Genomic DNA, 27,085 nt, shown 5'->3' with positions numbered 1-27,085 from the left:
GAGAGTTGGAGGGTCCCGTGGTCACCTCGAGGGGATCAGGTGGGGATACATGTGTCGCAGGGTCCATGGCAAAGCCAGGAACCTCTCAGCAAACAAATGACAAAATTTGAAACTAAAGAAAAAAACGTTTTCTCTTTAAAGTAATCCCTCAGCGCAATAGCGCCCCTCAGTGACCACTTGCTTTGGAGCCCCCACAGAGAGAGAAGAGACACCCCCAAGGCTTACCACCTGATGCACAGAAGTTCCTACCGGACTGCTCTCAGCGCTGTCTTTACAGGACAGGAAGTCTTGTGGATTGATTTACCCGGGTAAAGGAAGCGGCCCGCCCCTTCCGGCACTCCCACCGCTGCTCCACGAGGCTGGGTGGATCCAAGATGGCCGCCGCCATAGCGGGGACATCTAGGCTACGCCAAAATGGCGGCCCCGCGTGGCCCACGATAGAATGGCGCTCCGCGCGTTTCCAGCCGACCGAGTTACACTGGTAACGCCCGCGGCCCCATACCTGACCATTTTTGTCATGGCTTCCATGCTGCAGCCGACCGATCGCTCAAAAGGCTGGTGTTCCGTGCTGCAACCGACCGAACAACCGGTAGGTATCTGACAATCTGCATAATTGTCTTAGTGAAAATGCCTGCGGCGCCATCTCCATCCCTGACAAACCTCGAAAGGATGGTGTTCCGTGCGCCCTGACAAACCTTAGCGATTAAACGGTAAGTGTCTGACAAACTGAATGACCGATTTACTAGTAATGCGGCACCATACTCCATCCTTTACAAACCCTAGTCATGGATCCTTTGTCGTGACTTTACAGGATAGTAAGTCTCTAACCAAGCCTCCTGGAGTCTTTACAGGACAGGTCTTACTTACCAACCCCTAATAGGTGGGGAAGATAGGAGGAGTATGTTACCGGATAGAGGGGACCCCGGGATTATGAGGGTCCGATTTATCCCACGGAGGGGGCCCGCGTCCACCCGACAGAGGGAGAGGGGGAACATTCTACTCACCATACCGGAACAGGCGGGCACCAACTCCTGACAGAACCCCTCTCCACTGTGGTGGGGGGGGGCTGTCGGCCAACACAGATGCCGCGACTCCAATTCAGATTGGTCGTAGGCATCCTGGCGAGACGTTTAACTCTCAGGGCCAGTCCCCGACCAGTGGGACTATGTCGCGGCCGACCCAGTGCGGAGCTAGGGCCTGCACGCGTTCACACGCCGGCTGGGGTGACCACTGGATCTCAACATCCAGCCCGTCGCCCAGCTCCAGCATAATTGCTTGAATGTGTCGCGGCCGACCCAGCGCGGAGCTGGAGCCTGCACGCGCTTGTAGGCCGGCTGGGGTGACCACCGGACCTCAACATCCAGCCCGTCGCCCAGCTCCAGCATAATTGCTTGAATGTGTCGCGGCCGACCCAGCGCGGAGCTGGAGCCTGCACGCGCTTGTAGGCCGGCTGGGGTGACCACTGGACCTCAACATCCAGCCCGTCGCCCAGATCCGGCATAATTGCTTGAAGATCTCACAGGAACAACTGGAGAAAAAAGCTAACTAAAAAGGATTTATCTAAAAAATCTTGCCAGGACCAAAGATCCCAGCAAGGAACTTAGGTCCTTACTCCTGACTAGACAGAAAAAAACTAACATCCTGTAGCACGGAGAGAGAGGATATACCCTCTGGGACTGCCCCTAAGATGTGGCCAGAACGTTTTCTTCTGCCTAGTGTCCTACTCCTGTAGAGGGCAGTAGAACCCAATTGATATTAATCAAGAGGACTGCGTCTGTCAATGAGCGACAGAGAAAATCCTATTTTCTTTTTCCTACATCACGGGACACAGAGCAGGTAATAATGACTATCTGGGATGTCCTAAAGCAATGCCCTTGAGGGGAGGGGACACTGAATCCCATAACTGTCCCTGGGCAAAGAACAATAGGAACTTTTAATGCTGCTTGCAACACCCTAATACCAAACTGAGCCCCTTCTCAGGCTCTAACATCCACTTGATAAAACCTTGTGAATGTATGAACTGAAGACCAAGTAGCAGCTTTGCAAATCTGAGCCATAGATACTTGATGACGGACTGCCCAAGAAGCACTCACCCTCCTGGTAGAATGTGCTTTTAACTTAAAAGGCGGAATCTTACCTTTTAAGCCATAAGCTTGAACAATGACTTGACAAATCCACCTAGAGATAGTGGAAGTAGTTGCCGCTTGGCCTTTCCGGCAATACAAAAAAAGGCATAGATACTACGGATTAGTGCAGAAGGCTTCAAATAGACTAACTGCCCAAACCACATCTAGTGAATGCAACAATCTTTCTTCTGGAGTCTGAGAATTTGGAAAAAAGGAAGGCAGAACTATATCCTGGTTTAGGTGAAAACCTGACACTACTTTAGGCAAAAAGGATGGAGAAGGCAGAAAGACCACTTTATCCTGATGAAAGATCAAAAATGTCTCTCTACAGGAAAGAGCCGCTAACTATGAAACCTTCCTGGCCGAGGTTAGAGCAACCAGAAAGACCAACTTCCTTACCAATAATACTAAGGGAATCTGCCTGATAGGTCCAAAGGGCTAAGAATGAGAATACAAGATTCAGATACAAGGATAAAGGGGTGGCTTAATTGGCGGAGCCATGCAAATCACACCTTGCAAAAATGTCTGCACCAAGGAGTGTGTCGCTAAAGGTCTCTGGAAAAAAAACGACAAGGCTGAGACTTGACCTTTTATGGTCCCTAATGCCAATTTTAAGAGCACCCCCTACCTGAAGAAAAGCAAGATTTCTACTAATGACATCCTTACGAGGATGCCATTTCTTGGATTCACACCAAGAGTTATAGGATTTCCAAACTCTATAATAGATTCTCCTAAAGATGGGTTTTCTGGCATCAATGTAGACAAAACCAAGCTCGAGATCCCCCAATCCTTCAAGATTCTGGTTTCAATAGCCAGGCCTTCAAATTCAGCGACCATAAAGCAGGATTGAATATGGGACCTTTGGAATGCAGATCTGGACGACATGGAAGGAACCATGGTTCACCAACGACTAACCCCACAACCTCTGCGAACCAAGGCCTTCTGTGCCAAGCAGGAGCCATCAGGATCATCGGCTTCCCTTCCACCTAAATTCTGCTCAACAACCATGGCAGAAGTTGAATCGAAGGAAATGCATACATCAGGCTGAATTGTGACCAAGGGGTCACTAAGGCATCTGTTCCGATAGTGATCGGATCTATAGTTCTGGACACAAAATTGTGCAGCTTGTTGTTGAACCTGGATGCCAATAGATCTACGCTGGGGGTACCCCAATGTTGACAGATCAGCTGAAACACCTCGGGATGGAAGGACCATTCCCCTGGACACAATTGATGTCAACTTAGAAAGTCTGCCTACCAATTGTCCACACCCGGGATGAATACTGCTGCAAACATGGAACATACCTCTCTGGACCTTCTTGTTCCAAGCAGAGAGAATACTGTTCTGAAATAGTCTGGAGTGGAATTAAGCATAAGGGACTGCCTCGAAAGAGGCCACCATTTTGCCCAATAGTATCATGCATAGTCGTATGGAGGGAAACTTTTTCCTCCCTACGATCCGAACCAGACTTCTTAGGGCTACAACCTTTTTTGACGGCAAAAAAACTTTTGACTGAACCGTGTCGAGAACCAGACCCAGATATTCCAAGACTGGAACAGGCTTTAATGTCTCTAGATTGATAATACAACCCAAATCCTCTAGGCACTGGATCGTGGGGAACACGTCTTGTGTTAGCCCTAAGCTTGAACAATTCTTTGACAGTAACTAATGACAGAAACCCTTTGGGGCCTTAGAAAGGCTAACACCAGGGCCAAGATTTTTGTAAACACCCGGGGAGTTGTAGCCAGACCGAACGGTAGAGCTACAAACTGGAAATGGCACTGTCCTACTGCAAACCACAGAACCTCTGAGGGAGCCTGAAAAATTGGTACAAGGGTGTGCATCCTTGATATCTATGGAAGCCAGAAAATCTTCTCTTCCTAGAGAGGTTACCACAGAGTGGACTGATTCCATGTAAAAAGACTGAAAGGTCAGATACTGGTTCAGAGCTTTGAGATCTAAAATGGGTCTTAACTCGCCATTTGGTTTTAGCACTGTAGAGAGATTTGAGTAAAAACCGGTGAACCTTTCGCTAGTTGGAACCTCCACAATCACGCCCTGTACCCACAAATGTTCCAGGGCCTGGAACAAGGACTTCCTTTTTACTGGGCAAACAGGTACATTTGAACCCAGAAACTGAGGGAGGAAACTCTCTGAACTATCATGTAGCCCCGTGCCACTGTGGACAAAAACCACCTGTCCTGCACCACTCCTCCTCAACTTTTCGAGAATTGTAGGAGCCTTCCCCCCACTCATTTTAAGTGGGCCCCCTCATAAGGCAGATTTGGAACCTGATTTAACAGGCCTTTGGACCCAGTGTTTTTCTGACCTTGATTTTGAGGTCTTCTAACCTCTGACGGCTGAGGCTAGTGGAACTGTCTGGAAGCTGACGTGTTAGGAGGTACCGTAACACTTGGAACTTTAAAAGATGGATGTTTAATCCTTCTTTTACCAGCAAAAATGCGCTTTTTCCACCTAAAATTTTCTGGATATATTTATCCAGATCCTTACCAAAAAGGCGTTCCCCATGGAAAGGAAAAGCTGTCAGTAGTTTCTTACAGGGTAATTCTGCTGACCAATTCTTAAGCCATAGTACTCTGCACATATGAACAGAGAGAAGAAGAACTCTGGAAATCTTTTGGATATAATCCTTAAGGGCATCTACCGCAAAACACAAGGCGCGAGGAAACTCCGCCAAATTTTCAGAAGATATCCCCTGAATAGGCAGACTTCTAGTCACCCTTTGAAAGCAATCCTTTAAGGGTTGGCAAACACCTATAGCTGCTATAGCTGGTTGAACAGCAGAGCCAGCGATGGCAAAGGAAGCTTTAAGTAAGGATTCCAACTTTTTATCTGCTGGATCCCTAAGGATTAAGGCAATTAAGCATATATGCATGCAGTTCAGGGCAATTAAGCATATATGCTTTTATGCAATATGCGTTTATGGAAGCATGCATTTATGTAAGCATGTAAGCATGCGTTTTATGCAAATATGCAATTATGCAAACAGGTGTTCCTGCAAACATGTGCACCTATGCAAACATGCATCCGCGCAATTAGCAAGCTTTCGTTTATGCAACAAGCGTCTCTGCAACCATGCGTTTATGCAACCATGCGCGTATGCAAACAAGTGTCCATGCATTTATGCAATATGAGGTTATGCAAACATGTATGTAAGTAAGCATGAGTTCATGCAAGCATGTGCCCATGCAAACACGTGCCTATGCAAATATGCAGGCATGTGTTTTATGCAAGTATGCAGGCATGGAATATGTTTACTATGCTGCACCAACTCAACTGCACTTGGCCCCAACTGATTTTTCAGGATACGCCAAGCATATAGGCTCCAATACAGCCTTAATGCTTATTTAAAACAGCCTAAAAATAGGTTCCTGTAGACCAAATGCACACTATTCTGGAGACATAACTCGTTAAAGTGCACTGAAACCCATACAGGGGTGTATCGACAGACAGTTGTACAAGCCCTAAGAAGTATACAAATATACCTGTATGCCTTGACTGGTCACCTAACTCTCCTATAGAAATGTAACTATGGGTGAAGTTATGTCTCAGATGCCTTGCTGATCCTTCAGCCCACATGGTCCACCAAAAATGACAGTCCTTCTACTTCCTGTCTATACAGGATTAGGCCATACTGAGTGAACTTGTGCCCTCTTGTGACTGGAGGAGACACTGCAGTCCAATACTCCTGAGAAGTACACAGGGCATGAACAGTACACTGCCCCCAGTGGCCACTGGGAGAAAGACCAGAATGACAGATCTCCTTTTTTTTATTTTCTTAAAAGAGAGGGGAAAAACTTACCAGTCCTGCCGCAGGATCCTTAGAGGACCCAAACTTCACCCATCACTGCAGGCTTTGTTAGTCATTGGACCTTCAAGGACCGGGTCTCCCTTTTAAATGGGGTCCACACCCTTGGACCTGTAGAGCACCCTGCTGGCAAACTCATTGGCTTAATAAATAACCAGGGTTCCATTTATCAGGGTCATCAGGGTCCAGCGCCCAGATGGGTCACACTGGAGGCAAAACCTCCAAAAAACTGAGGTTCTTCCTGTATGGGAGAGGTTATATGGGAGGAGCTTCATGGCTATTGGTTGCCAGTGTCAAATCACCTAAAAGGTAGCATATAACCCAGATAGTCATTATTACCTGCTCTGCGTCCCGTGATGTACGATAAAGAAAAACAATACACCCTCAGCGAGGATCAGGTCCTCTTAAACAGCAGCCTGCAAAGCCTTTCAGCCAAAGGAAGCATCTGCAGATGCCAACAAATACAAGGCAATTTCCTTCGGATGTTTAGGCCTGGGACACAGGGAAGGCATCACAATGTCTTCATTCAAATGAAAGTCAGAGACCACCTTAGGAAGGAATGACGGACAGGGGCGAAGCACCACCTTATCCTTGTGAATCACCAGATAAGGTGAACGACAGAAGAACGCCGCCATTTCTGACACCCTGCACGCAGAGGTGAGTCACCAAAAAGGCCACCTTCTGGGACAGCATAAGCAGGAGAATCTCCCGAATATTTTCAAAGGGAGGCTTCTGTAGAGCTGAAAGCACCAAATTAAGATCCCAAGGCGGCAACGGAGCCCATACTGGAGGAACCAAATGTCGGACACCCTGAAGAAAAGTATGCACCAGGGAGTGTGTGGCCAAAGGTTGTTGGAAAAAGACAGCTAAGGCAGATAACTGGCCCTTGATGGTACTCAAGACCAATTTCTGTTTAACCCCCCATTGAAGGTAGGTTAAGATCCGAGCCACTGAGAAGGAGCGAGGATGAACCCCAAAAGACTCACATCACGCAATGTACATCTTCCACGTATGATGGTAGATCTTCCTATAAGTAGATTTCCTAGCATTTAACAATGTAGGGATCACTGACTCAACCCTCTATCCTTTAGCACCTGGCGTACAACAATCAAGCCGTCAAAGCCAGTGACTGTAAAGCAGGATGGAAGATCGGTCCTTGGGACAGCAGGTCCTCCCTAAGGGGAAGCTTCCAAGGAACGCCTGCGACCAGCCGCACCAGATCGGCGTACCAAGCCCGGCGAGGCCAGTCCGGGGCCACTAAGATGGCCGTAATCCCTTCTGCCTCGATCCTTCATAGAAGTCTGGGCAGAAGCTTGAGAGAAGGGAAGACGATACTGACCCCACAGAGACACCAGCGTGTCTGTAGCATCCACCACTGGATCCCTCTGCACCTTTCTGTTGAGCCGAGACGCCAACAGTTCCACCTCTAGAATGCCGCACTGGAGACACAACTGATGAAACACCTTCGGATGAAGAGACCACTCCCCTTGGTCCAACCCCTGCCGACTAAGTTAATCCGCCTGCCAATTTTACACCCCGGGAATGTATTTGGCGGAGCGGGCTGGACTGAACCGTTCTGCCCACCTTAGAATGCCGGCTACCTCCAGAGCTGCCCGGACACTTCTTGGGCCCCCTTGGTGATTGACATAAGCCATGGCCATGTCATTGTCCGATTAAATGCACACTGGACAACCCTGAAGACGATCCATCCAATGATACAGACACAGTCTGATCGCTCGGAGTTCCAAAACATTGATCGGGAGTTTGGACTCTTCCAGCGTCCAGATCCCCTGAGCAGAATGCTTGCCGAGGAGTCCTCCCCTGCCAGACAGGCTACCATCCGTGGTGACCACTGTCTAATACAAGGGGAGGAAGGGTTTTCCCAGCTGAAGCGCCAGAGAGCGAAGCCACCATATCAGGGACTCCTTTGTTCCTGGACTCAGCTGGATCTGATTATACGGAGACTGCGGAGTCTTGTCCCACTTGGTCAGACTCTCCCTTTGCAGGGACCTCGGAACCTTGGTCAGAATCTCCCTTTGCAGGGACCCTGTGCAAACGGAACAGCCTCAAAGGTAGATACCATCAAGCCCAGCACCTGCATGCTAGTCCGGAGAGATGACCATTTGTTGGACAGCAGGAGGCGAATTGCAGTCTGCAATTTCTGGAGTTTGCCCAGAGGAAGGAGCACTCTGGCTATGGCCGAGTCCAGAGTCCAGAGTCCGGCCCAAATAGTCCAACTTTGTGAACGGAACCAGGGCAGACTCCTGAAAATTCAGGAACCAGCCAAACTCCTGCAGAGTTCGTATTGTGATCTCCAGGTTCTCTACCAGGGAAGAGGGAGAATCCCCTCGCAGAAGGAGATCGTCCAAGTAGCCCAGTACAGCGATCCCTCGTTGGCGTAGCAAGGCTAGCACCGGAGCCAAGACTTTTGTGAAGACCCAAGGAGCGGAGGCAAGACCAAAGGGTAACGCCACAAACTGATAATGCTCCTCTCCCACAGCAAAGCGGAGAAAACACTGGTGACTGGCACATATTGGAATGTGAAGATAGGCATCCATGATATCTACAGAGGTGAGGAAATCCCCCTGATGCAGGGATTCCACCATTCAAATGGACTCCTTTCTGAACCTGCACAAATCAGTTTAGCGCCTTGAGGCCCAGGATTGGACGCGCTTTGCCTTCCTTCCTGGGGACTGAACAGTTTTGAGTAAAAACCATGAAAACGTTCTGAAGTCGGAACCTGAACAATCACCCCTTGAAGGAACAGGTCTTGAACTGCACAAAACAGACCCTGTAACCGTTCTGGGGACAGGCACAGGTGGGAAGGATAAAACCTTGCCGGGGGACAAGAGCGAAGGACCCACTTGTCTTGTACAAGGGAAGTCCATGGGTCCGGAAACCAGCGAAGACGCCCCCCACCCCCCGATAAGGGTGAGGGCGCACCTTCATGCAGAAGAAGCCTTGTCCATGGGTCTGGAGAAGCCTGATCTTGGCTTGCCAGACCAGGTTCGTTTGGAACCGCCAGAGAAAGCCCAGAAAGGCTACGAGCCCTTGTGAACTTCTTATGAGCCGAGAAGGAAAGTCCACGTCTACTACGAGGTTCCTTGCCCTTAGGTGCCTGCGGAAGAAAGGTACTCTTCCCCCCTGTGAGACCTTTATTGAAGCCATCCAGGGTAGCTCCAAACAGGCGATCTCCTTGAAAGGGAAGATCAGTCAAGGCCTTTTGAGAAGTCTGGTCCGCAGACCAGCATTTGAGCAAAAAACACGCCGAAGGACTACGGCCAAAACAGAGAGGCGAGCCATCAGAGGAGCCGCATCCAAAGAGGCATCACAGATAAACTGCAGCCCCTGGTCCGGCTGGTCTGCCAGCTCAGCAAAGGCAGAGGGGAGCTGTTCTCCCTCTAGGTCACGGCGTAGGAGCTTAGCCCACTCAGTCAGAGTTTGCGACACTAGGGCAATGAGAAATACCGGCCTAATTGCCGAACCAGCTAAGGTGTACATAGTGCGGGCCGCAGCCTCCGCCTTCCAGTCAGCCGGGTTCTTAAAGGCCAGGGACTTTTCAACCAGAATCATGGTTACCTTGTTTAATCTGGAAACCGGGGGTCCACAACTGGTGGCACAGTCCACTTCTTAAGGAGGTACACTTTGTAGGGGTAATGCCTAGTAAAGCGCTTAGGAACCCCCCACAGGGACGCTTTGGTTGTCCCCACACTTTTGGCGAGAATTCTGTCAAAATAGACAGGGAAAGGAAACACCTTTGCCACTCTGGATGGCTTGTGAGTGCCAAAGGGTATCTGTGCCTCTGTCGCAGCTTCAGCCGCGTCCTCCATCTTCATGGTCTCACAGATGCAATCAGTGCACCCACCAGTGCCTTTTCATGCGCGGTGGCAGACGTGGAAGAATCATCCTCACTATTAGAGGATTCCAGGCACGTGGTCGCAGACCCCGCACGGTAACCCACATCCATGGCGGCTGAATCAGATTGAGGATCTGATGAGACAGGGAAAGGCGGGGGGCGCTTTTTGCTAGCCCGTCGCTCGCAAGCCACCTCCACCCAGGACACAGGGGACTCCAGGACCGCCGTCAGTGCATGGATGGTTAGTTGGGACCCGGAGAGCCCTGTAGCCTCAGAGAGGGGATCAGGTGGGGAAATGTGCTCCAAAGACTCCATGAGTCACCAAGGGGTCCCCAGAAAAAGTGTAACACACTGCTAAAGGACAACCCCCACCGCGCTGGCAGAACCACCCGGTCACCAAGCACAAGGCACAGAGCGATCCTCAGCAGAGAGGAAGGGGATCCCACCAGAATCACCACCCGCCGACCCATGCCCCTTTAATCACCAGGAAAATCTGCACTACACATTCGGCGATCAGGAAGCTAAATGATCCAAGAGTCAACACCAGGGACCACCAGGCACCAGGAGGGGAAATCGCTGCCCACAGGGCTCCACTGTCATGCCCCCCGCTATAGCAATGGCAAAACACAAGAAAATGGCCACCAGAGTACAAAAACATGGCCGCCGTGTATAGGACTACACAGGCTACAACAACATAGCAGCACCATGAGGCATACAGGGAGACAGAATTGGGATACTAGGCCTCAAGGACAGATCCAGGCAGGACGGGGGCCATGATAGAAGCCCCTACCAGGTAAAACCCTACCCCTGCACACTCCCCGGCCCCAATCACCAGTTAGCACCCTGCCCATACCAGGCCATCGACCAGACCACCCAAACAGCCCAAGTGTATGAGTAAAGGGGGGAGGGCAGGCTGAGGGACTCGGCAAAAACAGGGGGGGGGGTGTCTGCAGGAAAGAGGGGAACCCGGGGGTCCGACCGTCTCAAGGAGGGGCCCATGTCCACCCCAAAAACCTCCAGGGGCAGATGGGGGACTGCTGCTCACCATACCATACCAGGTGGGCACCGCTCCAGACACATCCTCCTCTCCATCGAAATAGGGGGGCTGTCGGCCGGGAGGAACGCTGTGACTCAGGCCGAGTCTATGTCCTATGCAACCTCACGAGACGTTTAATTTGCAGGGCCAGCCCCGTGGCCGACCTAGCGCAGAGCTGAAATTCTGCGAGCGCTCGCTAGCCAGACTTGGGTGACCACTAGATCTAGATTATCCAGCCCATCGCCCAGTCCGGCAGTTGATTGTAGATCTCACAGGAAAAATCCAGGAGGAAAAAATGTTCCATCTGAAAAATTTTGCCTGGACCAAAGATCTTAGCAAGGAACTAGGTTCTTATTTCTGACTAGGCAGAAAAAAAAATCCTGTCCTACTCCTGTAGGGGGCAGTATAACCCAATGGACGCTTCTCTTCGGTGCTCCATCAGTCGGTCACTATCTGATGTCATCATTTCCAATGCAGGACCAGGAATCTTGCTTGCTCTTGCCTGACCCCAACCAACCAGTTCAGCTTTAAATATATTTTACATTTTGCCTAAGTACCGAAATCTGCCTTGGTATCAGCCTTCTGCCTTCCACTAGCAACAAAATTAACACTGAGCAAGGGAGGCACATCACTTGAAGCCAATCAGGTTCTACTGCATGCACATGTGCCTACAGGAAAAATACAGCCAGTAGGGGAGAGAAGAGCTGAAGTCTCATCAGTGGGCGGTTGATCCTATATTGTCCAATCAGCAAGCTGTGGGCAGAGTGAGACCAATGTATTTCCTAACTCCAGCAGAGAAAACAGTGTCACCCTGGCTGTGCAGCTAGGCAGGTGTAAGAACAACAAAATTGGCTGGACAGATATTGAAGTCCTTTGGGAAACTTTAAAATGTTCTGGTTTAAACGCTAAGATATTTTAGTCATCAATACAACAGCTGATAGGTTCATAAAAGCTACGCAAAACGGCTTATTTTAGCCGAATGAGGATGCAGCTTCTTCTGTCTCTCAGGGCACTCCAATGGAGAATCTTGATGCTGCAGAAATACAACATTGCTGACCTTTGGAGATAGAATTTTGCCTCCTGGATGAGAACTTATATTGTGGGCCGATTTTGGCTGAAATGCTTTACTCATCAACAAACTGTGCTGTCAGAAGTCAAAGGAAAAAAAAATCTAACAAAATATAACCTTTAGAAAGAAGAGTATAAGGAAAACTTGAAAGAGGGGGTTGATCTTGCGCACTGTCTGGATTTCATTCCACTCATTTGCAATGAAGTAAGACCTCCAGATACTGACAGGTGCCGGGCCACTCTTTACACCACCTTTAAAAAAAATGTTTAATTATTATTATTGGACAATGAACACATTGCTGTTGTAGACAGTGTCCAGGGACAATTATTTACCAGGTAAACACTTCATAAATCAATGATATGGGAGCGGCCGTAATTAGCTGTGGGAGCTGTCAGCCTCCCATTGCTTTCAAGGGGGCTTCTGTCCACAGCTAATCGTCAGGAACCCCCGACTGGTCTTCCACATCTAATCGGTAACAACCCCATTAGCAAGTGTAAATGGGGCCTTATACCTGGTACACACAGGTACTGAGGAGCTTGCTTTACTAGCTATGTAATGTTAGAACAGCGATCACACAGGGAAGCTATTGTGTTCTGACAGGGGGATGGGGGACTGCCTACTCCACACACACACACCTCACAGCTATTGGCTACACGTGCCGATTGGTTTCTGTTTTTCCAGCATGCCCTTTCGACATAAGCTAGACATTTGGCTGGCTTCTGTCGGATAGGCTGCTGTACACACTGGCCGAATTTGAGCCAGTTTCTGTTGAACTGGCCGATATTCGGCCCGTGTGTACCAGCCTTTAAAGTGGAATTCCATTCAAAACCTAACTAAGCCTAAACCTGCTCCCACACCATTCTACGTTTATTCTATCTACCCTTTAAAATGAAAAAGGCCTATACTTATCTATTTATTATTATTTCACATAATACATATAAAAGATAATACAAAACAAAACGATAAGGCAGTGTATGTAAAAAGAAACACTGCCTAAGGGGCGAAGCCCCTAAAGTTGGAACACATTGTCTAAGCTAGACATAAACCATCTCACTATGAAAGAAATTCCTCCCCCTTCCTCCCTCCCCATCCCCCTGAACAGAACCAGCATAATTTTGCATTTGCAAAAGAAGTAAAATAAAGAAAACTTCATAATATAAAGTGCACCATAAATCTTTGGTTGGATGTGAAGGCACGAGTTAACCAATAGCCATCCAGCCTTTTGTAGAGTGTGTGTTCACCTCTCATCAAGGTCCATAGGGCTATTTATAATTAGCTAGCTCCCTTATAACACTGCATGTTTTTTTTTATTCCTGAAATAGGTAAGTCTACCCTGTAGAAGTGGAGTTAAATACTTTTTTAAAGTCGCTCCGGTCCGGTCCGGTCACAGAATTGGGTCCCAGCGCTGACTTCAGTGTAGAGGAGGGACAGCAAGTGATGACTGCCCCATAGTAAGCCTATGGGTAATGTCAGCGCTCAGGCTCTGCAGCCGCTGTCACTTTTCTCTGCTCTACACTGCTGGAGAGATTATGTGACTAGACTGGAGTGACTTCAGAAAAGGTAAGTGTAGTCATCTTTGCTTTTACAGGGTAGATAGAATAGGATTAAAATAGGGGTGGGAGTAGATTAAAGAGGAAAACTTACTGAAGTCCTGTAGGCTTCTGGACTTCTTCGATCCTGGCTCAGAATGCTGGTAGTCTACATCATCACATACAACGCAGGAACAGCTGTGGCTGCTGGTCCTTCACTGTACGTAAGGATGCAGGCAAGAAGGGAAGCAACACAACTGAAGAGGAAGGGCTTTAGGGAATGGGTATCAATATTGCAACAGGCTAAAAACAGTGATCTCTACTAGCCTCATGTAACATGTTTCTAGTCTCTCATTCTGCAGAATGTCACCAGTCTCCCATTGAAGATATAGCGTGTCCACTGTCTGATCATCATTCTCAAGCATTTTCTAGGGTTCCTGCAGTCTGACAATCTTCTCTCAAATTACATATACTAAACATTATGTACAGCTCTTTGATAATGTCATCGGCTGCAGTCGGAGCCTAGCTATTAATCCAGACACTCTCTAGAATGCCTACAACAATAGCCTAATGGAACCCATATAGCCATTTCCTGCAACACCTGGGACACAGGTTTAAACACTCAAGTCTGTTTGACAAGTCTTAGCCTTACAATACCTATATTCTTGTTCTTGAACTAGAAATGCAGTGATATAGAACATTACATATAAAAGTATAATCTCACCTTCAGATTTTAAGGTTCTGTTTTTGGGCCTTTCCCAGTCAATGAAGAAAATATCAATGGTCAGCTGAGAAATAAGAATGTGCAAAAACTGAAGAGCCTAAAACAGAATTTTTACAAATACCTTTAGACACCGAATAAAAAAAATCTGTAGAATCACTATAATAAAATGTCGTAGCTAAAAACAACCCAGGAAAATACCAGGTACCTAGTAAATGCTAAACTTCCCACAATCCTGCTAGGTGTGCAACTGCAGAGTCACAGATGACAGGACCAATTATGATGTGAAATATATTTACATGTGAATTTCAAGGCTTGGTATTAGAATTCCTCTATCGGCAGCCCACATCTGCATCCACTGTTTGCAAAAGACCCATGTGAGTTTGAATAGTGCAGCCACCATTACATTTAAAAATCATCGTCAATTGTCATAATGACCTTTATTTTTACAAATTAAGGTATGAACAATCATGTGGATAATGGTTATAACAAATAAAACATGAATTGTAGCATGGTGATTATGTCCTATCACATCCCTTCCATAGACCAGTGCCAGCTACTTTGTGGCTTGGCAGTTTCAAAGAGAAATTGAAGCCAGTCAAAGAAAAGGGTCTAACATGAGGAAAATATTATTAGAAGAAAATGCTATTAAAGCTGCTTCAAATGGCAAATTTCACAGTTCATCTTTATTGCTTATGGAGAAATAAACAGATTTTAAATAATACCCCTAAATAAATCCTTTTTGTACCCCTCCCATAAAAACATATGCGCCTTTTCACCATTGTTGGTAATGACATTATTATTGATGATTGACTTTGCACATAGATGGTATGTAAATTGTTCTGTTCCAATAGGTATAACGGGTACGATATCTGAACTGTTGTAAGGATTTTTAGAACAGCCCATTCCACCTATAATGTTTGTTCTGAGACTTCAAGATCAACAGCAAATTGCATGTGCACAGGTGGGACTTGTGTCTCTCAATGAACTCCAATAAAACTGGAGTTTTGTCTTACCGTAAAATCCTTTTCTCTGAGGTTCACTGATGGACATAGCTCCAGGTCTTCTTAGACCCTTAGGCTTATGCTGCTCTCTCTTCAGGTGTAGGACTAGGCAGAAAAGATTTTGGCTACGCCCCTGAGGCAGTCCCAGGGGGTATACCATCACTTCCTGCTATAGGACTTTAGTTTGTAACAAGCAGTGTCAGAAGAATACATAACTCAACCTAACAGAAGAGCGGGTGCTGTGTTAGTCAGTGAACCTCAAAGAAAAGGATTTTACTGTAAGACAAAAATCCAGTTCTCTTTTTTTTCACTGATGGACACAGCTCCATGTCTTCTTAGACCCTTGGGATGTCACAAAGCAGTATCAACATGAGGGGTGGGAAAAACACAGCAATACATATAATTCTCAGCAAGGGCTAAACATAGCCAACCAGTTAAAACAGGAGCTCAACCAGGAACAACTGGCACTCACCACCAGGAAAAAATGGACCCTCAAGAGGCGGGAGCCTCTGCAACCCACAGCCTGCAAAACATTGCGGCTGAACGCAGCATCCAAAGATGCCAGTACATCCACCTTATAAAACTTTGTAAATGTGTGTACAGAGAATCATGTATCCGCCTTGCACACCCGAACCACTGACGCCTGATGACAAAAGGCCCAGGAAGCACTGAGTGCCCTCGTAAAATGCGCCTCGACAGGGAAAGGAGGAACCTGTCCCTTAATAGACTAGGCCTGCACAACTGTCTGCCTGATCCATCTGGAAATGGTCGCAGCAAATGAAGCCTAACCCTTATGAGGTCCATCCGTAAGAACAACCAAAGAATCGGATTTCCGATTCAACTCAGTCACCACCAGGTAATCCCGAATTACCCGGACTACATTCAGGGAATGTAGAGAAATTTCTTTAGGATGTTTTGGCTTAGGACAGAAGGACGGCAACACAACATCTTCATTCAAAAGAAACCCCGAGACAACCTTAGGAAGGAACGCCTGACAGAGTCGTAACACCACGTTGTCCCGGTGAACTACCAGGTAAGGTGACTAAGAGGACTACCCAGCCAACTCTAAAACCCTACGCACAGAAGTAATAGCGACCAAAAAGGCCACCGTATGCGACAGAGTGAGCAAAGGAAGTTCACAAAAGTAAGGAGACTTTTGAAGTACTGACAGTACCAAATTGATATCCCACGGAGGTACCAGGGATCGCACCGGAGGAGCCAGATGGTGAATTCCCTGCACAAAAGTGTGAACCAAGGCCTTCGCCGCCAATGGCCTTTAGAAAAATATGATCAAAGCGTAAATCTGGCGTTGATGGTGCCCAGAGCCAAAAATTGATCTACACCTAGTTGTATAAACTCCAACAGGAACAGGCGAGACACAGAAAAGGAACGGGAAGAACCCCCAGAACAATCCCCCCCCCCCCGAGACTCCCACCAAGTAATGTACGCGTTCCAAACTCGATGATAAACCTTCCTGGAAAGTAGATTTCGTAGCTTTCAACAGCGTAGGAATCACCAACTCTGACAGCCCTCTGTCCATTAGTACCTGGCTTTCAATAGGCAGGCCGTTGAAGCCAGCGACTGTAAAGCAGAATGGAAGATTGGTCCCTGAGACAGAAGATACTCCCTGAGAGGAAGTTTCCAAGGGATATATATTACCAGTCCTTACAGGCCTGCATACCAAGACCGGCGAGGTCAGTCTGGTGCCACCAGAATAACTGGAATCCCTTCTACCTTGATTCTGCGTAGTCTTCACAAAAGTTGTATTGGAGGAAAAGCGTAAATCAAGACGATACTGACCCCAAGGGGCCACCAGGGAGTCTGCTGCATCGGCCAGAGGATCCCGAGACCTTAACACGAATCTCTGCACCTTCCTGTTGAGATGGGAGGCCAACACCTCCGGGTGAAGAGACCATTCTCCCTGATCCAAGGTCTGCTGACTGAGATAGTCCGCTCGCCAATTCTCTACCCCCCAAATTTGTGCACAGCAGAGACGGCCAGAAGATATAGTTCTGCTCATTTCAGGAAGCCGGATACTTCCCGGGCTGCCAGGGCACTCCTTGTGCCCCCTTGATCATTGACATATGCCACGGCCGTAGCATTGTCCGATTGTATCCTCACCGGGTACCCCTGAAAACGATCAGTCCACTGAGACAGACAAAGCCTGATTGCCCGAATCTCTAGGATTTTGATCGGCAGACAGGACTCCTCTCAAGTACAAAAACACCTTGAGCCAAGTATACTCCCAAGACACCTCCCCACCCGGACAGGCTGGCATCCGTGGAAATCCCTGTCCAATACATGGGAAGAAAAGACTTTCCCAGGTCGGAAACCGGAGCCACCTTATCAGAGACCCTCTCGTACTGCAAATAAAAAGGATCAGAACCATCTGGCAACTTCGGATCCTTGTCCCATTTGGAAAGAGTCTTTTTGCAGAGGTCTGGTATGGAACTGAGCAAACGGACCTGCCTCGAAGGCGGAGACCATCAGACCCAGCACTTGCATGCAAGTTCTGAGCGCTGACCGACAGTTGGACAACAAGAGCCGAATCGCCCCCTGCAACTTCAGTAGTTTTGCTTGTGGAAAAAGCGCCCGTGATGCTGATGCCCGTGATGCTGAATCCAGCGTCAGACCCAAGTAGTCCAGCTTGGTGACCGAGTCAAAACCGATTTTTGAAAATTCAGTGTCCACCCGAACTTCTGAAGACTTTACACAGTAATGTCCAAGTCGACTTCTAGAGCCAAAGATGTCTCTGCACACAGAAGAACAGATTGTCCAGGTAACCTAGTACCGCGATCCCCTTCTGCCGAAGCAAGGCCAACACTGGGGCCAAAACTTTTTTGAACACCAGAGGAGCTGAAGCGAGACCAAAAGGTAATGCCACGAATTGATAGTGCTCCTCGCCCACGGCACAACAAAGAAAACGCTGGTGCCCGACTTATATTGGAATATGAAGGTAAGTGTGCTTGAGATTGATAGAAGCCAAAAGAATGGACTCCATTCGAAATTTCTGAACCCACACAAAGTGTTTCAGAGCTTTGAGGTCCAAGTTCGGGTGGACCTTGCCTTCCTTCCTGGGAACAGTAAACAGATTTGAATAAAAACCTTGAAAATGTTCTGACTCTGGAACCGGTGTTCCGTGAAAAAACCATACCCGTGAGAAATGCATACCCTCATCAGTTCCGGTGCACCTACGTAAGCACCTAACTCATTGAACAGCTGAGGGCCTGACAAGTGCGCATGCTCGGAGGGTATGCAACATGAGTCATCTTCGCTCCTTCCCCTGTCACTTCCCTGATCCCGGCTAATAAATATAAAAGCGGATCACGGAGACGAGATTTCGGTCATTTAGATTTCATACACCCGCCGCCACTTTTACATTTACTAGCCGAGATCAGGGAAGTGCCAGGGATAGGAGCGGAGATGACTCATGTTGCAGCCAAGCTGTTTTAATGTAACTGGCGCAAGTGTAACGTTACACACAGTACCGTGATAAAACCATACCCTCCGAGCATGCGCACTTGTCAGGCCCTCAGCTGTTCAATGACGTATCCGGGGCTGTGAGCATGCGCACTGCTACGCTGCTCAGCTGTTCCTAACAGGAAGTGACGTGGGTATGGATTTCTCATGGGGTATGGTTTTCTAACGTTACACCAGCACAATGACTTCTTGTGCTAACAGGTCCTGCACTGCCCCGTAAAGGCCCTGCAGCTGATCGTGACACAGACGTAAATTGGAAGGAAAGAATCTTGCCGGAGGCAAGGATCGAAATTTGATTTTGTAGCCAAACGGAATCAACTCTCGGACTCATTTGTCCTGAATGAGCAAGATTCACGGGTCCGGAAAGAAGCAAAGACGACCCCCCACTCCAGATACAGGTGAGGGCGTCCCTTCAGGCTGGGGAAGGCTTGTCCGTAGAACCAGTAGTGCCCACTTTTGACTTACCATTCGAAGGTCTCTTGGAGCCACTCACAAAGTTACAGGTGGATCTCGAACCCTTTTACTGCAATCCAGTCGGACGAAAGGACCGCTTGTGAGCCGAGAAAAAAGGAACACCCTTTACGACAAGGTTCCTTGCCCCTAGCAACCTGCAGAAGTGGGGTACTCTTACTTCCTATAAGGCCCTTAATAATTTCCTCCATAGAGGCACCGAAAAAAGGGTCACCTACAAAAGATAGATCAGTCAGCACCTTTTTAGAAGCCTGGTCAGCCGAGCAGTACTTCAACCAAATCATGCAGCAAAGGATCACCGCCGTCACAGAAACTCTGCCAGCCAAAGGGGCCGCATTCAAAGATGCATCACAAATGTACTGTAGCCCCTGAATCAACTGATCCACCAGTTCAGGAGGATGTTGATTCCCGTCCAGATCCTGGCGTAAAATTTTTGCCCGTTAAAGTCTGGGATACCAAGACCTTAACGTGCCAACGGGGATGTTGGCCTCAACATCAAACCTGCCACGGTAAAAAGGTAATGAACCAGAGCCTCAGCTCTCTTGTCCACAGGATCCGTAAAGAATGGAGAATCCTCCACCGGCAAAAGTGTGGCCCTATTTAGCCTGAAAACCTGAGAGTCCACCGATGGTGGAACCGTCAGTTTCTTCAGGAGAGACTCCTCAAAAGGGATATCTCCTAGAGAAACGCTTAGGTATTCCAACCATGCGTTTCGGGGATCCCCACTGACTAGCGACAATCTCGTCAAAATAGGCAGGAAAGGGGAACACCTTAGTCAACTAAGAAGATCTGCGGGTGCCAAACTGCACCGGCGTCGCCGACTCAGCAGCAGCTGAGTCCTCCAACTTTTAAGCTCCCGCACTGACATAATCAATGCCTCCAACAGCGCCTTTTAATGCGTCGCTTCAGAGGAAGAGGATTCATCCTTACTGTTCGAGCACTCACGGTGCATGGACGCACCCCCCAGTGGGCTGACTCGCGTCTGCGGTGGCCAAATCTACCTCAGACTCTGATAGGGCAGAGGATACAGGTGAAGGCGGGGGGGGGGGGGGGGCGCTTCTTGCTAAGTCCCCTTTGTAGGGCCATATCAACCTTTGACACTGCAGGGCCACCGTCATGGCCTCCAGGGCAGACTGAGACCCAGAGGGTCCCCGCAGCTTCAAGGAGAGGGTCAGGTGGGGATACACGTTCCAGGTGCTCCATGGTTAAATCAAAGCTGCACTGTGCTCAAAAAAAAAAAAAACATTTTTAATTTTTTTTTTGGTTAGAAAAAAAAAACCCTGCACACTGCTCGGAGCACCAGAAGGATCAGCGCTCCCGCGGCGCTGTATATAGCAGAGGAAGGACTGTATACCTACAAAGACTCACCACCAAGCACTCAAAGAGGAAGTGGAAGCGCTGACACTGTCCCTAGAGGCCCCCTCTGCACGTCATGGCACTAGACTTCAAGAAAATGGCCGCCGCATAGGACTGCAATGGGAAACCCAAAACATGGCCGCTGGGGCTGAAAACAACCATCCAGGGCAAAATGGCGGCCTCACACGGGACCCCGCGGAAGTATTAGTCCATCAGAGAGGAGCCCCCCAGGGACCCCACCTGAAGAGCAATAAATGCAGGCACCCCTACCAGGGAGTCGTCAGCGGCACACTCCCACGCCCTCCGGCCCAGCACCAATGTAACACCCCCACCCAGAAACACCCATGCACCCCAAAGGGGACTAGGGGAAAGGGCTGGGGGCAGGTGAGGGCGACCAATGCAGGGAGAACCCGGCTAGGGAGAGGGGGGAAACCATGAGAGGAGGAAGGACACAGGGGGGCCTACTATCCCCAGGAAGAGCCCGCGACCACCCCAGCAATTCCCAGAGAAAGGAGGGGGGGACACTACTCACCACACCTTGGCATTAAGAGGGCACCGCTCCCGGCAGTCCACCGCACCATCTTGGAATGGGGGTGCTGCGGCCAGAGGTACGCTGTGACTCTGATCGGGACTGTTGCCGTGACCAGGGCTATGCGACCTCACAAGGTGTTTCACTCGCTGGCCAGCCCTTGTCCAGTGGGGCTATGTTGCGGCCAACCTAGCATGACCAACCTAGTTGGGTCGCGCTCGCAGGCCAGACTGGGAAGGCCATAAAGATCTAGGATATCCAGTATGTCGCCCAGTCCAGCTGTTGATTGTAGTTCACACAGGAACAGAAAAAACAAGGAAAAAATAAAAAATTCCATTTCAAAAAGGAAAAAATGCCAGGACCACAGATCCCAGCAGGGAGCCAGGTCCTTACTCCCGACTAGGCAGAAAAAAACTTAAGTACTATAGCAGGAAGTAATGGCATACCCCATGGGCCTGCCTCAGGGGCATAGCAAAAATTGTTTCCGCCTAGTCCTACTCCTGAAGAGAGAGCAGCATAAGCCCAAGGATCTAAGAAGACATGGAGCTGTGTCTATCAGCAAACAAAATAGAAAAGGAATTTTACAGTGGGTACAAAAATCCTATCTTCTTTCTTGTCCATTAAAAAACATGGGAAGTCTTAAACTTTCAGGATATCCAAAAGCAAGTTGGGAGGTGAAGAAAACAGAAAACAACCACTAACAAACCCAATGTAAAGTGGCTCTGCAGCTTTCACATGCGTTTGCAAATGTGTGTCAACTAAACCCTGTTCTTTGTACCAAGAGACAGGTTTTATTTGGTTGGTGACAGACTGGAGGGTGAGTACATCAGACTGGGGGCTGGCTGACTTTCATGCACCTCTTACAATCCTTCAACCTCGTTTTGTTTCTCGTTATAGGGATGGAGACGCCGGGCAACACCAGCTTGGGTCTCATCTAAAGTCCCACCTAGTCCAATATGTTTAAAGCAACCAGGGATGGAGACGCCTTGCTTACAGCTTGGTGCCTCATCTAAAGTCCCACCGTGCGATTTTCGTGCGTTTTTGGTGGATGCAGTTTTGATTTGACCCTAGTGTTTTCCGTATACAGGGATGGAGACCAATAGCATGACCTGCTTGTCTCATATAAAGTCCCAAAGGAAATTAGGGATTTCAAAGGCAGTGTGTTTTACAGGCCATGCCCCATACATAAAATCCCTTCCTATCCATATACTGCATCCACCAAGGGGATGGAGGTGTAATGCTTTTCAGCTGGTCTTTTCCAGTTTGCACCATGGTTATATTATAACCTAATTATTTGAGCTTTTGAGACAACAGCCAGTCGTGCATTGGGATGGGTTGGGGGAGGTTGGGCTGTCTCCCTCTCACCTGTTCCCCATCCACCCATTAGCGGCCATGTGCCTCCAGTGTGAGGACACTAAATTAAGAGTGTAGGACTGCAGATTTAAACAGGGTGCCGTGAAGTGGCTCTGCAGCTTTCACATGCGTTTGCAAATGTGTGTCAACTAAACCCCTGTTCTTTGTACCAAGAGACAGGTTTTATTTGGTTGGTGACAGACTGGAGGGTGAGTACATCAGACTGGGGGCTGGCTGACTTTCATGCACCTCTTACAATCCTTCAACCTCGTTTTGTTTCTCGTTATAGGGATGGAGACGCCGGGCAACACCAGCTTGGGTCTCATCTAAAGTCCCACCTAGTCCACTATGTTTAAAGCAACCAGGGATGGAGACGCCTTGCTTACAGCTTGGTGCCTCATCTAAAGTCCCACCGTGCGATTTTCGTGCGTTTTTGGTGGATGCAGTTTTGATTTGACCCTAGTGTTTTCCGTATACAGGGATGGAGACCAATAGCATGACCTGCTTGTCTCATATAAAGTCCCAAAGGAATTTAGGGATTTCAAAGGCAGTGTGCTTTACAGGCCATGCCCCATACATAAAATCCCTTCCTATCCATATACTGCATCCACCAAGGGGATGGAGGTGTAATGCTTTTCAGCTGGTCTTTTCCAGTTTGCACCATGGTTATATTATAACCTAATTATTTGAGCTTTTGAGACAACAGCCAGTCGTGCATTGGGATGGGTTGGGGGAGGTTGGGCTGTCTCCCTCTCACCTGTTCCCCATCCACCCATTAGCGGCCATGTGCCTCCAGTGTGAGGACACAAAATTAAGAGTGTAGGACTGCAGATTTAAACAGGGTGCCGTGAAGTGGCTCTGCAGCTTTCACATGCGTTTGCAAATGTGTATCAACTAAACCCCTGTTCTTTGTACCAAGAGACAGGTTTTATTTGGTTGGTGACAGACTGGAGGGTGAGTACATCAGACTGGGGGCTGGCTGACTTTCATGCACCTCTTACAATCCTTCAACCTCGTTTTGTTTCTCGTTATAGGGATGGAGACGCCGGGCAACACCAGCTTGGGTCTCATCTAAAGTCCCACCTAGTCCAATATGTTTAAAGTAACATTAATTGGGGACTGTCTACAGCTCACATGGCTGTCTCAAGGCCCTAATGGGGCCACGCCACCTTAGTCGGCTGTTTTTGCTTCCTTGAGTGCAGGTTTGCCGCTGCTTCTACCATTACCAGCGTTACTATATGGATATGCCTGACTGTTCTAATGGCATGTGAGTGCACCTTTTTAATAAACTAGATTGTGATTTTAATACAGTATCACGCTATGGGCTTTTATTATCTCTTTTACCCATACAGTTCCCATGCACCTTCTCATGAATGCATCTCTATATCATGACCCTTTGAGGATTGACACCTGGTGTTTTTTGGTTAACCCCGTGGTAAGCATTTTTGGCCTCTCCATTAGTTTGGGTGGCCATTGAGATCTGGTAAGCTGCTAATTGGTGTGCCTTTATCCCATGGGTGATCTCTTCCTGCTTTTTATTATATGAGGAGTCTGGATTACATCTGCATGCTGGGACGTGTGGTTCCTTTCATTTAACACCACTTTTTTAGTGAATTCCTTCTGTATCACCGTATGAGCAGCTTTATACATTTGGCACGGAATCGATTAATGGACATTTTATTTTTTAATTTTCAGTTTAATATACACAAATATTTTTATTTCATCACAATTTGTTGGATAACGGTGTTGGAACACGTACATTGTATCATTTTTATTTGTGGATTTTTTGTTGATGTTGACTGTGAATTATTCACAGATTGGTTAGCGCAGCTACTAAAAAATTCTGTTCAGTGGGCATGAAAGAAAATAAAACATGGCATATACTGGACTAATGTGGACTAGTGGTCAAAGCGTTGTATAAAGATAGTGCCATACCTTCAAAACAAATGCACACGATACATAAGTTATAAAGTCTTTTTCATTACTGGGTAGAGGCAGTAGCACAGAGACATATTGCTGACCCTATAAAACAAAGAGGACACTGAAATTAAATCAAACTCCATTTTCAAGAAAACCTGTTATTTTTTTAACAGTTAATAGGCAAACTCTGAACTAGTTTTCCCTGGATTTTCAGCAGCCATATGTATAAGAGTAATCTGGAAGAAATGCAAACCCCTTCCACTCAAGTCCTAGTGCTTCTCTCACAAAGAGTTAGTGAATGCCTCAACACAATAAGCAGCCCCAGTACAACTAACCCCGGGCCATTGCACCAGTTTCTGTGAATAGTGGGGTCAAAATTCAGGATTGTCAACAAGAAACCCAATGCCTAATGAACAGCAATGAGATTATTTGCCTGAATGACATAAACGGCATCTAGGCCAATCCATGTATTCATGGCAACTCATTCTATTTTGGAGGCTGCCATATTGTTTGTGGATATAAAAAAAATAAAAATAAATTGAACAGGAGGCATTGACAACTTATCTTGCTCAGGTGCCTGTGATGTCACTCAGGGAGGCAGGCTGATGTGAAGCTGGTTGTCAGGCATCAATATTACAACCAGCCTGATTGAACCATTCAAAGTAACAGGTAGATCAATCTCCCACCGCTAGGGTAAAGCACGTTGGTGAATTTTATTTATGTTCACACACTCAATGCCTCTTCTCTACATTTTTTTTTTTTTTAATAATTCGACCAGGAGAATTATTTTAAAAGTACTTTGCCTGATTAATTCTGGATGGTAAAACAAAAATGACAGGAGAAAAACTATCACTGCAGTGATAAATGTGGGGTCTAAATAACAAAAGAAAGAGAACAAAAATTCTTACTTACTTTGAACAAAAGAAGCCAGTAAACCCCAGTCCCCACAGTCACAGCGAAAAACACATTGGCCAGAACTCCAGCATATATACCCAAGAACTGGATAACTGTCTAGAAATAAAGGAAGATGGTCTTTAAATAACAGCTACAATCACATTTATTTTCCACTGTGGTATTAAATAAAGCCTGTGGTATTAATGATATAACACTATGTTGTTCCCTGTATTTTAAGCAGCATGCATCTCACCTGCAAGTCAATGACCTGGCTACCAATCCGTCTTTTCCAAGCAGCAGTTTTGAGAAGGGACCACAGTATGGCCAGCCCACCGAGCACACCTAACGCCACCTGTGATACCATGACAAGGGTCATAAAAATGCTGGGCACAGAACATTAAACACATAGTGAAATCTATGGTAACCTACATTTGTCTGAGTGACAGAATCAGCCTGATTCATTTCATACTGAACAGAGAAAAAAACCTGAAACAGAAAACAAAATATTCAAATAGTACATTTTTGATTAAACGCGGATACACAAAATTTGCATAATCAAAAAATGAGGAGAAACTTAATGTTCATTTCTATAAATTTAGAGGTTATTCACTTGAAGACCAAGCCTTTTCCGTCTCTTTGTTTACAAGTTTAAATCAGCAATTTTTGCTAGAAAATGACTTAGAACCCCCAAACATTATATATGTGTGGGGGTATATATATATATATATATATATATATATATATACACACATACATACATACATACACACACATATACATATACACACACAGTATCTCACAAAAGTGAGTACACCCTCTACATTTTTTACAATATTTTATTGTATCTTTTAATGTGAAAACACTGAAGAAATTACACTTTGCTACAATGTAAAGTAGTGTGTATACAGCTTGTATAGCAGTGTAAATTTGCTGTCCCCTCAAAATAGCTCAACACAGCCATTAATGTTTAAACCACTGGCAACAAAAGTGAGTACACCCCTAAGTGAAAATGTCCAAATTGGGCTCAAAGTGTCAATATTTTGTGTGGCCACCATTATTTTCCAGCACTGCCTTAACCCTCTTGGGCATGGAGTTCACCAGAGCTCCACGGGTTGCCACTGGAGTCCTCTTCCACTCCTCCCTGATGACGTCACGGAGCTGGTAGATGTTAGAGACCTTGCGCTCTCCATCTTCCGTTTGAGTATGCCCCACAGATGCTCAATAGGGTTTAGGTCTGGAAACGTGCTTAAACCAGTCCACCACCTTTATCCTCAGCTTCTTTAGCAAGACAGTGGTCATCTTGGAGGTGTGTTTGGGGTCTTTATCCATGTTGGAATACTGCCCTTCAGCCCAGTCTCCGAAGGGAAGGGGATCATGCTCTGCTTCAGTATGTCACAGTACATGTTGGCATTCATGGTTCACTCAATGAACTGTAGCTCCCAAGTGCTGGCAGCACTCATGCAGCCCCAGGCCATGACACTCCCACCACCATGCTTGACTGCAGGCAAGACACACTAGTCTTTGTACTCCTCACCTCCACACACACTTGACACCATCTGAACCACATACGTTTATCTTGGTCTCATCAGACCACAGGACATGGTTCCAGTAATCCATGTCCTTAGTCTGCTCGTCTTCCGGAAACTGTTTGCGGGCCTTCTTGTGCATCTTTAAAAGAGGCTGCCATCTGGGATGACAGCCATGCAGACTAATTTGATGCAGTGTGCGGTGTATGATCTAAGCACTGACAGGCTGACCCCCCCACCCCTTCAACTTCTGCAGCAATACTGGCAGCACTCATACGTCTATTTCCCAAAGACAACCTCTGGATATGATGCTGAGCATGTGCACTAAACTTCTTTGGTCGACCATGGCGAGGCCGAGGACGCATTCCCACTCGGATAGGCTGGCA

At 47.4% G+C, this 27,085-nt stretch overlaps 1 protein-coding gene across 1 annotated transcript in view; it reads right to left on the bottom strand.

Annotated features, from left to right (window-relative positions):
* Positions 1-27,085, bottom strand: part of TMEM67 (transmembrane protein 67) — a 193,312-nt gene that overhangs the window by 55,460 nt on the left and 110,767 nt on the right. The window contains exons 15-20 of the mRNA XM_082258322.1: positions 25,603-25,659; positions 25,427-25,525; positions 25,192-25,290; positions 24,295-24,381; positions 14,170-14,266; positions 12,034-12,167 (exon numbers count right to left, since the gene is read on the bottom strand). Of these exons, the coding sequence (XP_082114448.1) occupies positions 12,034-12,167; positions 14,170-14,266; positions 24,295-24,381; positions 25,192-25,290; positions 25,427-25,525; positions 25,603-25,659 (573 nt within the window). The remainder of the gene's footprint in view (positions 1-12,033; positions 12,168-14,169; positions 14,267-24,294; positions 24,382-25,191; positions 25,291-25,426; positions 25,526-25,602; positions 25,660-27,085) is intronic.

This window comes from Pelophylax lessonae, assembly GCF_965119305.1.
Source record: "Pelophylax lessonae genome assembly, chromosome: 5".
Taxonomy (NCBI): domain Eukaryota; kingdom Metazoa; phylum Chordata; class Amphibia; order Anura; family Ranidae; genus Pelophylax; species Pelophylax lessonae.
This window is presented reverse-complemented; position numbering and strand designations above follow the sequence as displayed.